This window comes from Sceloporus occidentalis, unplaced genomic scaffold (assembly GCF_023333645.1).
Source record: "Sceloporus occidentalis isolate IW3139 unplaced genomic scaffold, rSceOcc1.0.p SCAF_5, whole genome shotgun sequence".
In the NCBI taxonomy this organism is placed as follows: Eukaryota; Metazoa; Chordata; class Lepidosauria; order Squamata; family Phrynosomatidae; genus Sceloporus; species Sceloporus occidentalis.
The window spans coordinates 179,211,365-179,225,957 of NW_028316985.1; the positions used below are offsets into that span (position 1 = coordinate 179,211,365).

General features: G+C 38.8%; 1 protein-coding gene across 8 annotated transcripts in view; it reads left to right on the forward strand.

Annotated features, from left to right (window-relative positions):
- The window catches only part of RUFY3 (RUN and FYVE domain containing 3), a 63,426-nt gene that overhangs the window by 4,388 nt on the left and 44,445 nt on the right, over nucleotides 1–14,593 (forward strand). For 2 of the 8 annotated variants that reach the window (XM_089526321.1, XM_089526323.1), the window contains exons 1-2: nucleotides 7,686–7,769; nucleotides 9,424–9,492. The exons of 2 other annotated variants lie outside the window; for them this stretch is intronic. Coding sequence is in view for 4 of the 6 variants with exons in the window: in XM_089526319.1 (XP_089382445.1) it covers nucleotides 7,592–7,769 (178 nt within the window). In the remaining 2 variants the exon portion in view is untranslated. Of the gene's footprint in view, nucleotides 1–6,824; nucleotides 7,770–9,423; nucleotides 9,493–14,593 lie in introns of those variants that run through there. 4 more of the 8 variants (XM_089526319.1, XM_089526320.1, XM_089526325.1 and 1 more) reach the window with 4 other exon arrangements.

Here is a 14,593-nt window from a genome sequence, read left to right on the forward strand (position 1 = left end):
CAGGATAGTGTAGTACAAAAAGAAAAGTCTATCAGTGCTTCTAAAACTTTGGTCCTCCAGGTGTTTTGGAATTCACTTCCTAGAAGCCCCAGTCACTGTGGCCAAAAGCCAAAAATCCTGGGCATTGAAGTTCAAAATGTCGGGAGGACCAAAATTTGGGAACCACTAGACCTTCCAAAACTAATTATTTTTCTTAAAACTAAACAAAAAAAATGAAAGCACAGGAACAGGGAGCATGAATAAAGAGCAAGAATACGATAAGCAGAAAATGGTAGTTGAGGAATCATATAACTAATCATACCCAATAATGTTTTAGTGTGGGTATTTATGAGAATCAGTTTGTGATCTGCTATGGCAAAAGTTGCTCTACAATGAACACTTGGTGGCTATATGGTATGGAGAGATAGCTAAACTTTCTTTAGCAACATTAGGAGAGATCACAGCTTTTATTAAACATATTAATATTGCCTGCATCTTAGGCTGCATCTGCACTTCAGAAATAATGCAGTTTGATACTACTTTAGCTGCTATGGCTCAATGCTATGAGATTCTGGTATTTGTAGGGGTCTCCCCCCCCCCCCAGATATTTAGCTTTCTCTGTCAGAGATGTCTCATGCCACAACAGACTACAATTCCTTGACATTGAGACGGGGCAATTAAAGTGGTATCAAACTGCATTATTTCTGCAGTGCAGATAAAGCCTTAGTATTCGCTTATTGATATTATGTGTCATCTGTATGAAAATCACAGTTTGACACCAAAAAAATGGAGAACATGTACCATATTAATTTGTTGTAGTTCTTCTTTCTGCTTTATGAGCTGTACATGCAAATCAGTGTTCATCATGTACACATTTATACAACTCTTAAATATTGTATAGTCTTCCTTGTTATAATTTGCCCCTCTTGTACAGTCCTTTTCTTCCACACTCTTATTCTCTGTTCTTGCATAGCTTTCATGTGGTAACCAGATAGTCCTTCATCCTGACAATTTCAAACAACCATACCTGTTTAGCATCTGTGTCATGTTCCTTGGATTTATGAAATATATGCTTTTGAATGGGCAGAACTATCAACATCAACACTCTATTTCTCTGTAACTCTGTGCTTGAGAGCTAGGATGGTGGTGTGGTTTGAGCATTGGATTATGACTCTGGAGAGCAGGGTTTCAATTCCTCCTCATCTATGGAAACCCACTTCTTGACTTTGGGTGAGTCATGCTCTCAGCCCCAGACCCCCCCCCCCTTTAGGATGGTCGTAAATTGGAAAGGACTTGAAGGCCACAACAACAGCTCTAGCTATTATTTGTTCCCTGGGTTTGTAGACCAAAATGAGAAACATTCCAAGGCACAGAGGCTGCACATGTGCCATCATGCACAGTAAAGAGCGGTACAATCTCACATGCTTCTGTGCTTGACTTGTGGCACGTTGCTGCCTTATACCAAATAGTTCCTTCATCTAGAAATTAAGGTGTGTTAAAACCATGGATGTGTTCATGTGTGGTGTTCTAGATATAGCATTTCTTTATAGCTGTGCATGCGTTAGAAATACTCTGTATATGAAAAAAAATCATTGCTAGGATGAGATCAGGGTAACAGAGATCAAAAGATAGCTGAATGCAAGTCTTGTGGAAGGTCATGGTCAGTGATAAAGAGCAGACTTATTTGTTTTGTAGGATTTTTCTGTGGAAGAAACCTCTTTAGTACTTAAAAAAAAGTTACATAGCCATTTAATTCTTTAGCAATAATAAATGAATGCCAATATAGTATTTGGCAAATAATCACACAGGGAGCAATAGTGAAACTAAGGGATCCTCAGTGCATGAGAGTTACATTCTTTTTGAAGTAGGTAAGTGGACAACCTCAGCCTATCATACACAGTTTGTTGGGTATGCTCAAATTAGTTTTCACTACCTATCCACATAAATGTAAATAACAGTGTAAGGGAAGAATCTGCTGTAAAAATTTAAAGACAAGCATTCTAATAAAATTAATTTCACATAAAGCTTTGGGTTTGTCTAAAAATAATATTTAAACTGCTTTAGGCATGTTTGTTTAATTTTTTCTCCAGTCAGATATTTCAGTTCAGTTAATTATGGGTTGGAAGATTAAAAGCTTTTGTTTAGTAGATGTTAGTAAACTAAGCATGTTAAATTATGCTTTACTTTTAGGGCCTCAGAAAATTTTCAAGTATGTCTTTTTCCCCCATAAAACAAATCACTGTTATCAAGGCTTACTTATTTCCAGTAGTCATAAAAATATCAGACTAGAAGGCCATTAGATAGCACCTTGGATATGGGTCAAAGTCCCACTTAGTGCGCTGGTTGCCTTGAGTAAATCATTATCAGCCATTTTCCCTAGCCGTATGTGTGTTACTGTCACAGAATAATGTGTAGCATATAAGAAGGAAATATTGCTCAATCAAAATTGAAATTAAAACCATTTAATTTGTTATGTAACAGTGGCAATGTCAGGCTTATGTGATGACCAGGAGTGTGGTCTTGAGGACAAGCTCTACATCCTAGGGAGTGTATCTAGTCTCATTTATAATAAATGGAGGGTGGTCAGTGTGGTACTGAGGCACCTCTGTCAGTTCACTGTTGTCAGAAACCGGAGGAGAAAATAAATTCTTGGCTTTTATGCTGGCAAATAAAGTGCCTTAGACATTACAGTAGTTTCCCTTTCAATATTTGGAAATGAAAAGGCAAAGTAAGGGAGTATTATATTTATGTTCATATGCCTGTTTCTGAAATGTTCAGCATATTTTGAGTATATAAAATGGGGAACTGCTGAGGCTCTGGTTAGCATACACAGCTAGTGAATTTTGCTTAGGGGAAAGGACTTTTTAACCTTGTCAAAGGCTCAGGAATTACTTCTGAAATGTGAACCTTTCCAACAATACTTATGTTGTAGTGCTCTTTTAAGATGTCTCTGGCTTATGGTGACCCTAAGGAGACCCTGTTACGGGGTTTTGTTGGCAAGATTTGTTCAGAGAAGGTTGCCTTTGCCTTCCTCTGAGCCTAAGAGAGTGTGACTTGCCTTAGGTCACCCAGTGGGTCTCATGGCTGACTTGAACCCTGGTCTTCAGAGTCATAGTCAAACACTGAAATTACTCTATCACTCTGGTTAACTGTAACACACATGCACACTCACACACACACTTTATATGTGTGTGTGTGTGTGTATGGAGAGAGAGACAGTAGCCATTTTTTCTTTATTAATTCTAGAATATAAATAATCTAAAACATATGTAGAGCCTTTTATTCACAATATGAAACAATTAGAACAAGTCCATTGTTATATAGTCATTAAGGAAACCTAACTATATTCCAGAGTTTGTCAGAGTAGCCTTCAATATGCTGATCCAAAGTCACATGGATCAAAGATTTAAAAGCAGAAATCACTAAAATTGGGCAGTGGAAACTTTATAACTAAGCTCTTTGTATCTTGTTACGTTTTTCTGCTTAGATTGTCTTCTTGTGACAGATGGCCACTAGAGCTAATGTGGCAATTGTTTTCAATAAATGAAGGGGAAAAATTGACATTCTATTTTCTAGGATAATCAAAGGGCATCTTACTATTGATGGCCAGTATCTAATTCGTGCCCACATAACTGATGGAAAGTAAAATTAATGTAGCACTTGTTCTCTGTATCCTGAACCTTTAAAGGAGGGGTGGCAATCACCTGGCCCTCCAGATATTGCTGAGCTGCAACTTCAGCATTTCTCATTATTGGCTGTACTGACTAAAGTTGTTGGGACTTGCAGTCCATCAACATTTGGAGGGTCACATAATTTCCGTCCATGGTTTAAATGTGTTAGGTTTATATTCTAAACTCATGTACTTTGAAGCATGTTGTTAGAGCTTAGAATTTTATTTATAGGAGTGGAGTTCAAAGAAGGGCAGTGCGGTATAGTGGTTTGAGTGTTGGACTGCGACTCTTAGTTATCAAGGTTCAAATCATCACTTAACATGGGACCTGAGTGACTTTGGGCAAGTCACTTTCTCTCTGCCTCAGAGGCTGTCAGAATAAATCTCACTAAGGAAACCCTCTGACAAGGTTGCCTGAAGGTCAACATGAGCAAGAAATAACTTGAAGGCACACAACTTCAATAAAGTTCACATTTCTCTACAAGCAATTGCTTTTTCACTTCCACAATAACTCCAAGGGCTGACAGAGGTTGATTGTCCAAAAGCCTTCAACCAACATTGTGGCTGAATAGAGTTTTGATTTTGAGCCTATGTCTGCTGTGTTCAAGCTTTGCACTTTTATCCACTGTACCAGGGTGGCATGCATTTTCTTGAACATGTACACGATCTTTTATAGTTGATTTGAGGTGGCTTTTTAGCATGTCATTTGGGCAAGTAATTCTGGTATTTTGTAACAGCTTCCAAGATAACCATGTTTCAACTATAAAATCTATAGCATACATACAGGAAACATCCACTCTGAAGGATTGTTTGTTAATTGTGTCAGTTTGGTTCCTCTTTTGATTTTTCATTCTTTAGGAAAGGTAGTTTTTTTTGCCTATGCTTAATTTTGCGAAGTAATGGAATATTATCATGTGTATGTCGTATGGTTGAGTGGGTCATTCATTTAAGGTGCTTGAAAGCTAGCTTTTTCTTCCTCAGGTCATTCAGTGTCCTCAGTGCGAACATAATCTACTCTTACTGGGATGTTTACATTTAGCGATATGGAATGAAGTTCTGTTTCTGAGTTGGGCATAACATTTTGGGATTTACAGTGTAGTTGGTTCTTATTAAGCATCCATGTCCGTTTGTAACTGTACTGTATCACAGAAACATTTGCTGGGATTGCTAGCAGTTTTCCCCTTGTATTAATGAGGACTCTTTCAACTGATTTGTGGTTAAACCTTCCTGTTGCAGACAGGAGTGTGTGACAGCAACTATTGGGCTTGCAGAAAAGTGGTGCTCAGGTGGAGGTATTGCTGCTCTTGAAGTGAACTGCATCTCCCTATGGGTATGTAGCAAAATCTTGTAGCACCTTTGAGACTAACTGAAAGAAAGAAATTAGCAGCATGAGCTTTCATAGACTTCAGTCTACTTCCTTAGATGCATCTCCTTATGGGTATGATACTCATGATTATTTTGTCTTCCAGAAAAGCTGGTACAGTTGTACTGTTTGCAGTAGACAGTGTACAATTACTTGGAAAAACACTAGTTTTCACCAATGATGCTTTTTAAAAAAATTATCTATCTAGGAATGTGGACTCTCCAGCTGTTCACATAGGCCATTCCATAAATGACAGCTGGTTATTGCACTCATAGCAGCTGTGAAGGACCATTCTCTACCTCCTAGGAATATACATATGGTCATCAAGATTTCATTTTGTGTGTGTGGAGGTACTCTAGCCTATAGCAAGGTTTAATTTTATACATCTTCAGCACCATTCCCATTCATATCATATGTCTGTGCTGCCTCCTTTTAATGTGTCTACTAGTCCCAGTACATTTGGACCTGACCAGTGGATTCCTGCATGCATATCTGAGATTAATGACATTTAGTATTTTGGAAATTTTTAGTCTACCTGATTTAACTTCTAGCAATCTTTCCTCAAGACTAGGTTCCCCATGTTTTAGGGTTATGTTATTTTTAACTTTCAAAAGAGTTTCCTGCACACATGCATTGTCTGTCACTGAGTAGTCTTCATTGGCATCATTTTCAGCAAAGTAGTTGATGGCAAACTAGTACGTTTGGGTAAGCATTCAGATTGCGGCAGTAGGATGAGGACATTGCTAGCTGCTGTGTTTCTTCTTTGTGTATACTTCTCAATCTTACACTGATATTACAATATTAACTTGATTGTACTACAGTATTCATCTTTGTTCATCCTAATGGGAGTTGACATTAATATCCTAAATGTAATTTCAGTCTAGGTTGTTTTGTGAGGGTCACAAAGGGAATAGTGTTTCTTTGCTGTAATATTTGAGTTTAGGCAATCTAAAATGATATTAATAGTCAATTTTGGTTTATGGGTCTTAGCCTCCCTACTGTGTAACTAACTGCTAGACACCACTATCATATATTTCTTAGCTCTTACATATGTAGAATTTTGCTTTGTGCACAGTATTTAATGTTTGCTCTTAATTCATTTTATTGTTTGTAGCCCAGCTCTTTATTAAAATTCTTGAGATATTTTGCACATGGTTTGAAATGTTTACAATTTTTCCAAGTTTTTTTGTCTAGTAAAGTATAATACACTTCTTTGAGCAATTCTTAATAATGATTTCTTACAGGAGCCAGGAATGATTTCTATGTAACCTTTACTGAAATGGCTTTCTTGCCCTTGTCAATCTGGTCTTCTCAGTATGCAGGTGTTTTGGTCATTAATATATACCCAGGAGTAATTCCCTATTGGGCTCATGTTTCAAGCTTTCTTTAAGAGCACTAGCTTTTAAAGATCACTGTAGTCCAGTGAGGAGTCTCTCTTCATTTTGCATTCTAATGAGAAATGATAATGAATAAATTAGGGTCCTGTTCATATTGAGTTAAAGATAGACGTGATGCCTTTGCTAGAGTTTGACTATGGCCTTCAGTTGGTTATGCAGTAACCTTGAGATTATTATTATTATTTACAATATGTTGCAGTCTCTCTAAAATCATGCTTAAGGTCAGGATTGTACATTATGTTATCATGCATAATAAGCTATGTGCAAACAAAGGATGGATCTTTTTCTTCTTCTTCTGTCATTGACATATTAATTTATGAAGTTAATATTGTCATTGTCATATTAAATAGTAAAATCCGTGCTTTATTTCTGTTGAAATCCCATGTTCGTACACATCTGACTCTAACTTTAGGCTGAGTACAAATGTGGTTTAGATCTCTTTGTGCCATGAAACTGACAGAGCAGAAAGGCACGCATTGTGTTATGTCTGCGATCTCAGATTGACTAGCAGAGTCTGAAAAGAGGCTGTGGATGCTGAGAGCAAGATCAGCTTAATTGCTGTTCCTGCATCAGCATCAGCAGCATCTATAAAGCATCCTGGGAATTGACTGCCCGACGCTCAGAGCAAGCTGGTCACATGAGTCTGAATTTTCAGTTCAGTTCATTAGTCAGCCATTTTGGTCAACACCCTGCTTACTGCGCACAACCAATCCTATTATCACTCGGTGGCTTGTTTCATCTGAAGTGGGGAGAGAAAGAGAGACAGACAGACAGACACTGGTAATTTCAGTTATTCTGGATACTGCTTCTTCTATATATTTCACTATCTTTGGGGCTTTCCCCCCCCAGGAAGCTTCTTTAGGAAACAGCAAAGAGAGCTATTTTTTGGATGCAGAGGCCACATTTGTTGTGATTGTTTAGGAGTAACTGCTTCTAGTTGATTTGAAGAAAAGAGCGTGCATTGCGGAAGAAGACATAAGAAGAGACTACAGAGGAGAAGGGGCATCGACCCCTCTCTTGTGTCCTGTGCCTTGTTTTTCTCTAAGAACTAGTGCAGTCTTGTGATCCTGAGCTAATCTCATCTGATCTAGCATTGGTTCCCCCCCCCCCTTTTATCGGAAAGGTTTTTCCATTTTATTTCATTTTGTATTTTGATTTTATTGTTGTACCAGCTGAGTCATCATGTCTGCTCTGACACCGCCAAGCGATATGCCAACCCCCACCACAGACAAGATCACACAGGCTGCCATGGAGACAATATATCTTTGCAAATTCCGAGTGTCCATGGATGGAGAGTGGCTCTGTTTGCGAGAGCTGGATGACATCTCTCTTACACCTGATCCTGAACCTACCCATGAAGGTATGGTTGCATTTTTTTTATCTAGGGAGGCCTGCAAGCTTTATTACAGCTTACATCGGTTTGGGAAGGTGGGTGTTGATCTTCACCATTTCAGAGCATTATTACAGGAATATGGAAAGTGTATATGCGTTTAATCAGTGCAGTGTAACCTTATTTAAAGAAGAATAAGCTGAATTCTAAATAAGCTGAATTCTGCTAGTAGTAGCAGAAACTGTGTATATCTGGAGTTCTTTGTTTTCCTTAAAAACTACCCACCTCCAGCATTCAGCAACAAAGATGAACAATGCGAAGCTTGGTAGCATGTTTACCATCTTTGAAAGGCGAATCTTATTAAAAATATTAAAAGAATATTAATATATTCTTATATAAAAAGATATTTTTAAAAAAGAAAGAAAGGTGAATCTTGGTATTTTGATAGAGATAGATGTTTTCTTTTTAAAAAGGTTTGTTTTATAAATAGGGCTACATGTCAGATACAGAATATGATGTTTAAATGTCTCTGTAGCTAGAATTGTGGAAATTCTGATTTATCTTAAAATACTACTGTTCAAAATGTTCTGATACACTATGTATAAAATCTCCATTTTTGAAGTTTAAAAGATGTCTCATTGTGCTTAGTAAGAACATATACATAGGAAAATGACAGTGGAGACAGCAAATGAAATGGCATAAGGATTGATCATTCAGAACCTCTGCTTCAAGAGCTCCTCTTTATGCCAAAACAATAAAGCATCTGGCAGAGCTAGTTTAGATCTCTCTGCCACTCCAAAATCCTGTGGGATTCTGTTTGGATCCCTGCTAGAATGACTGTTATGAAGCAAAGGTGAAAACATATGTCATTTTCTAGTACCATACTCCCGTTTAATGACAACTGGGGCAGGAACCCACTGCTACTTGGCACTGTTATTATCAATAGTCTTTTCCTACACTGAGTCCAGTTCAAGGGAGGTTTTGTATTTGCTTTTTTGTTCATTTTTGCAATGCACAGTTATTACTGAATTCAACTCGCCAGCCTTTTCCCAGGGGGACTTGGTAACATAATGTTTTTCTTTGTTCACATTTCCAAATTCTGACCCAGAAATGAAACGCCAGTACCTTGTGCTGCATTATCTTCACAAATCCACTGCTGGCAGCTTATGGAAATAGCTCAAAAGGGTTCTGCAACACATCAGTTAAATCTGGTTTACCATGTGGAAACTGATGGAAAGAAGTTGCAGGTGTCAGATTAAGATGGTAGCCTTTTCGTAATGTACCTTTTTGTAATTTATATATGACACCAACAGTGCACATGGGACTTTACTAACATACAAATGGCATCTGAATATGTAGACAAGTCTATGAAAGCTTATGCTACCAAATTGTTTCTTTCTCTCAGTTAGGGTCTGTACAGACAGGCCAAAATAAAGTTGCCCAAAGAGACCAAAAGCTGCACCAAAGCAGTGTGCCAGTCCTTAGGACTGGAGCATGGCTTTGACGTGGCTTCTGGTCTTTTAGGATACATGCATCATTTAAATAGCATACCTCCAAAGTGACCCAAAGCAGCTTTATTTTGGCCTGTCTGTACAGGCTCTTAGTCTCTAAGGTGCTACAAGATCTCTTTGCATATTGATCCAGACTAACACAACTATGTCTTTCAATGCAAACTAATTTTTAGATGTACCAGTCTTTTCCTATTAGGAGACAGAAATCAAAGTTTTGACAGCTGGCGAGAGAACAAAGAGAGGTAAAATAACAAGTTGAATGTGAACAAATGATGTTTGTGGGCATCAGCCAGCAATGTGGACTTGAGTTGATTGACTTGAACTCCGGTCAAACTCAAGTCACTTCAATGGCTTGACTTGAACTTGACTTGGCAATAAATGATGCAGTGACTGACTTGAAGATCTAACTCCATCCAGGAACAGCAAACACATTAGGCAGTGGACTTGAGACTGGGGTTGAGGTCTTCTCACCAGCCTGTTCCCACTGCACATTGGAAGAGCCTTCTAAAATGTTTGAAAAGCTTTAGAAGGATCCTTCCGCCTCAAGCCCGTTGCTTAACATATTTGCTATTCCGCTGCTCTGGTAGCCTTTTGGCTATTATTATTATTATTATTATTATTATTCCCTCTTGAGATTTATTTTTATGTCACTTTGTACATGTCTTGATTTTCTAATTATTGAAACTCCACCCTCACCCCGCCATCGCCACCACCACCTTTTTTCTGTTAAGGTTCCCTCCCAGGCTTGAGATTCAATTTGAGACTTGACTTGAAAGTATCTTGCAAGAACTTGAGGCTCGAATTGAAACTTGGAGTAAAAGACGCGAATACACTGGCATCAGCTTTGCTTCAGCTGGGTGAAAACAGCCAGTCGCTTAATTTCTTTACAACTTTTGTTGTTCTGTCTAGATATAATTTTGCTTTTGTCCCAATGGCCCTGTTTAAAAAAAATAAAGAGTAGTGTGGGAAGGATTATTTTGCAATTAAAATGACATTTCCTGATTAGCCCACATCTCAGTTATGATGCTTCTTCTTTTTCCATAGCAAGTCCACAGAATTTGGTTTATGTGAACTTGTTCTCATGAATCAGTTTGAGACGAGCCCTTAGGTGGCATTCTATAAACTGGATTTACAGTCCTGTAACTGCTTGGGGATTCATGTTTATGGTTGTTAATAATGAAATCTCACCTCAGAAGCCTACCTTTTCATCCTATCTATACCTCAACTGAACGGTTTCTGGGGTGCTGTGGATCAAGGGATTGGGAAATGATGCTGTCAGTGATGAGGTACATTAAGAGAAACAGTTATGGAAGTATCCTGAGGGGCCTCTCAGGCTGCTTGTTCTCAACATGCCCCATAACCCTGAGAGCACTGCATGCATTATTTTCCATTGCTAGAATCTGCATCCTCTTGGAAACAGTAGTTTGGTTTGGGGGGGGGGGGCTGACATCAACAGACGTAACTATGACAGTGAAGCTCTTTCATTGTCGTTATGTCTAGTGATGTAGGATCTGAACTCAAATGTTACTTCAGTCTTGATATTATTTATATTATCAACATATGATTTCACACATCCTTTTTGATCACATCTTCTTGTTCTATAAATTGCCCCATAGCTGCTTTTTCAACTGGATATAAGTAGTTGATACAGCAAGTACTAAATTGCTTTGGAGGCCCAGTTGGAAATGCTTAAATATTGACTCCTAAGGTCTGCCAGACCAAGCCCAGAATGAGATGCTTAAATTTAGGAAAATTAATGGGAAATAGCAACTTCATTGTTGCTGGATTTAGTAAGTATGCCCTGCGTTAATAATTGTCTACATACTTACATACTTGTAGACACACTGTAGACTGGATATATTTTCTCTTTATCTGAGAGTTTTCTGATATATTTTTGGCATCAGTGACCATCATGAAGAAGTAGAAAAATCCTGTGCGTACAGTGTTTCTCATCTAAGTGTGAAAACTGAGATTTTACTATGGTTAATCATTCTTGGAGAAGGCATAATGTATTGGTTCTCATCTCACTCTCTGTATTTTCTGCACTGCACAAGATGTGTGTTTGTTTTCAGGTTCTGGCAGAATATTATTTATGGGGGGCTTAGATACATGAGTGGGTCTCATTAATGGTAGATTCCTTTAGGGAACTGGAATTCAGGGAAGTTATTTCACACAAGGTTATCTTTTGTGGTGATCAGAACATAATGATCTGAATAATGAACCACTGCCCTGGTGGCGCAGTGGTTAAATGCCTGTACTGCAGCCATTCACTCAAAACCACAAGGTTGCGAGTTCAAGACCAGCAAAAGGGCCCAAGCTTGACTCAGGCTTGCATCCTTCCAAGGTCGCTAAAATGAGTACCCAGACTGTTGGGGGCAAATTAGCTTACTGGCAAATTAGCTTACTTGCTGTTCACCGCTATGATCTTTGGAATAGCGGTATATAAATAAAACATTATTATTATTATTATTATTATTATTATTATTATTATTGCTTTAATGGAGAAAATGGTGGCTCTTTGTTGTTAGCTGCAACTGGTATATTTGTATGACCTGCTTTCCCTTGTGTTTTGTGAACTTAACTTAAATACAGCTATTTTAGGTACAAAAATAATGTCAAAGCCATTTTTACTATGTTAGTGAAAACAATATCCCTGGAAGCAAATGATTAGCATGAATCATAGAATCATAGAGTTGGAAGAGACCACAAGGGTCATCCAGTCCAATCCCCTGCCATGCAGGAAATCTCAGTCAAAGCATCCCCAACAGATGGCCATCCAGCCTCTGCTTAAAGACCTCCAAAGAAGGAGACTCCATCACCCTCCAAGGGAGTGCGTTCCACTGTCGAACAGCCCTTACTGTCAGGAAGTTCCTCCTAATGTTGAGGTGGAATCTCTTTTCCTGTAGCTTGCATCCATTGCTCCTGGTCCTGTTCTCTGGAGCAGCAGAAAACAAGCTTGCTCCCTCCTGAATATGACATCAAATATTTAAACAGGGCTATCATACCACCTCTTAACCTTGTTTTCTCCAGGCTAAACATCCCCATCTCCCTAAGTCTTTCCTCATAGGACATGGTTTCCAGACCCTTCAGTACTTTAGTCGCCCTCCTTTGGACAGGCTCCAGTTTCTCAATGTCTTTTTTGAATTGTGGGGCCCAGAACTGGACACAATATTCCAGGTGGGGCCTGACGAAAGCAGAATAGAGTGGTACTATTACTTCTCTTGATCTAGACACTATACTTTTATTGATGCAACCTAAAATTGCATTGGCCTTTTTAGCTGCCACATCACACTGTTGACTCACGTTCAACCTGTGGTCTACTTGGACTCCTAGATCCCTTTCACATGTAGTCTCATTCAGCCAGGTGTCCACCATCCTATATATGTGCATTTTGGATGGGGGACACCTGGCTGAACGAGACATTCATGGTAGAAAATTAAATATGAATGCACTTCCATTGATCACTTCTCCTTTTGCAGTGTACAGCACACAGTCACAAAGATGACAGTCAGAGTGGAGGTTGGCAGGATAGGGGAGAGATACACAGGCTTGTTTGGCATGTTCACACAGTTCTTGCTGCCTGGAATGAATCAACAATCCTTAGACCTGTCACTATAGCCTAACCTATAACCTCTAACCCATAGGGTTTCCTCTAGTAACTAAAATCTTTAGTTAATGGAGGAAAAGCAGAGCATAAATACAATAAAAATGATATTAAAAATATAACTGTCTTCAGTGACCAGAGTAAGTCTCCCTAGAGCAACACCCTAAGTATATCTCTATTCAGAAGTATGACTGAGTTGAAAGGAGCTTATTCTCAGACATGTTTCCATAGAATTGCTCTCGTAACAGAACAACTCTGTGCATGGCTGCACAGAATGAAGTTTACTTCCAGGTAAAGTTGTGTAGGATTGCAGCCTAAATCTCTCTTCTTGATTTCCTTCTTTCATTCTGGTTGCTCTCTAGTTCTTGCCTTTCCAGCCCCATTTCCTAGCAATACCAACATAACAGTGGGTTGTTCTGAAGGAGTAATGAAACTCATGTTCAGCCACAGTGCTAACCTAACCCTACAATATGGGCTTCATTTGCACTGGGATGATTTTTTAAAATGTTTAAAAACCTGGAGTGGGTTTAGATTTGCATGAAGTAAGGACTCATATAGAAAGACCCTGAACCGCTGTCCTGTCACTGGTGTGACTGCTCTTCAGGACTAGATATTGTTGTGTGTCTTCCAAGTCATTTCTGACTTGGTGACCCTGAGGCAAAAAGTGCACCTCTCATGGGACTATCTTAACAAGATTTGTTCAGAGAAGGTTTTCCTTTGCCACCCTCAGAGGCTTAGAGAGTGTCTTGCCCAAGGTCACCCAGTGGGTTTTCATGGGTGAGGGGGGTGAGGTGGGGTTCAAACCCTGGTCTCAAGTTATATGCCAGCACTCAAACTAATATGCCATACTGATTCTAGGACTGGATATACTGCTACTGTCCAATCAAATCAATGCTACAATTTCTCTGTTGTTTTTTGTGGGTTTTATTTACTGCTCTGTGATGTATATGAACATTCACTTAGAAGTAAACTGGGCAGACCCTTCTGCAGACAGATGGTCACTCTACATTTATCTCACTGGCTCATGCTGCTCACAGATTGTCAGTCATGGCTGTAACCTCATTGCCTAAACACATTGAAAAGAAGGCAGAATTATTTCTTATAAAACAGTAGGACAGAATAGTGGCTTACCATTGTATTTCATATTTCTAGTTCTACATGGGCTTTGAATTTAAAATTGGGAATCTAGGGTAGCTAATGCTAACGGGCCCCCTGAGCTGGTGAGAAACCCCCTTAGTCCATTAGTTAATTTGAATTCATGACTTTACCATAACTATGGTAAAATCTCAAACTCAAATTAACTATTGGACTAAGAGGGTTTCTCACCAGCTCAGAGGGCCAATTCGCTTTCCTACATTCCCAATAAGAGTTGAGATTCTGAAACATGAGAGAATACTTTTGTTTCATAAAAGTTAATTTAGAAATATTACCAAATACTGTTGCTGACATATAGGAAATTTAAGGCTGTAGACTGTGGGACCAGTTGGAGAGAACTGATGTTATTGTGACTTTGCTCTGACATCAAATAGAGTATACAGTGACACTCATCACATTCAATGCAGAGGTCTTCTGTTTGATGGCTTCTGAACGTCATTAGAACTCCTTTTCTGTGAAGCTAATTAAAAGCAAGCAAATGGAATCTATGGGATGGGGAAGCAAGGGCGGACAGCTGTTGCCTTTTAGGCCTGTTTGTTGGCTTCCTTGATTCATTAGATATAAAAATGAGATGTTGGTCTACA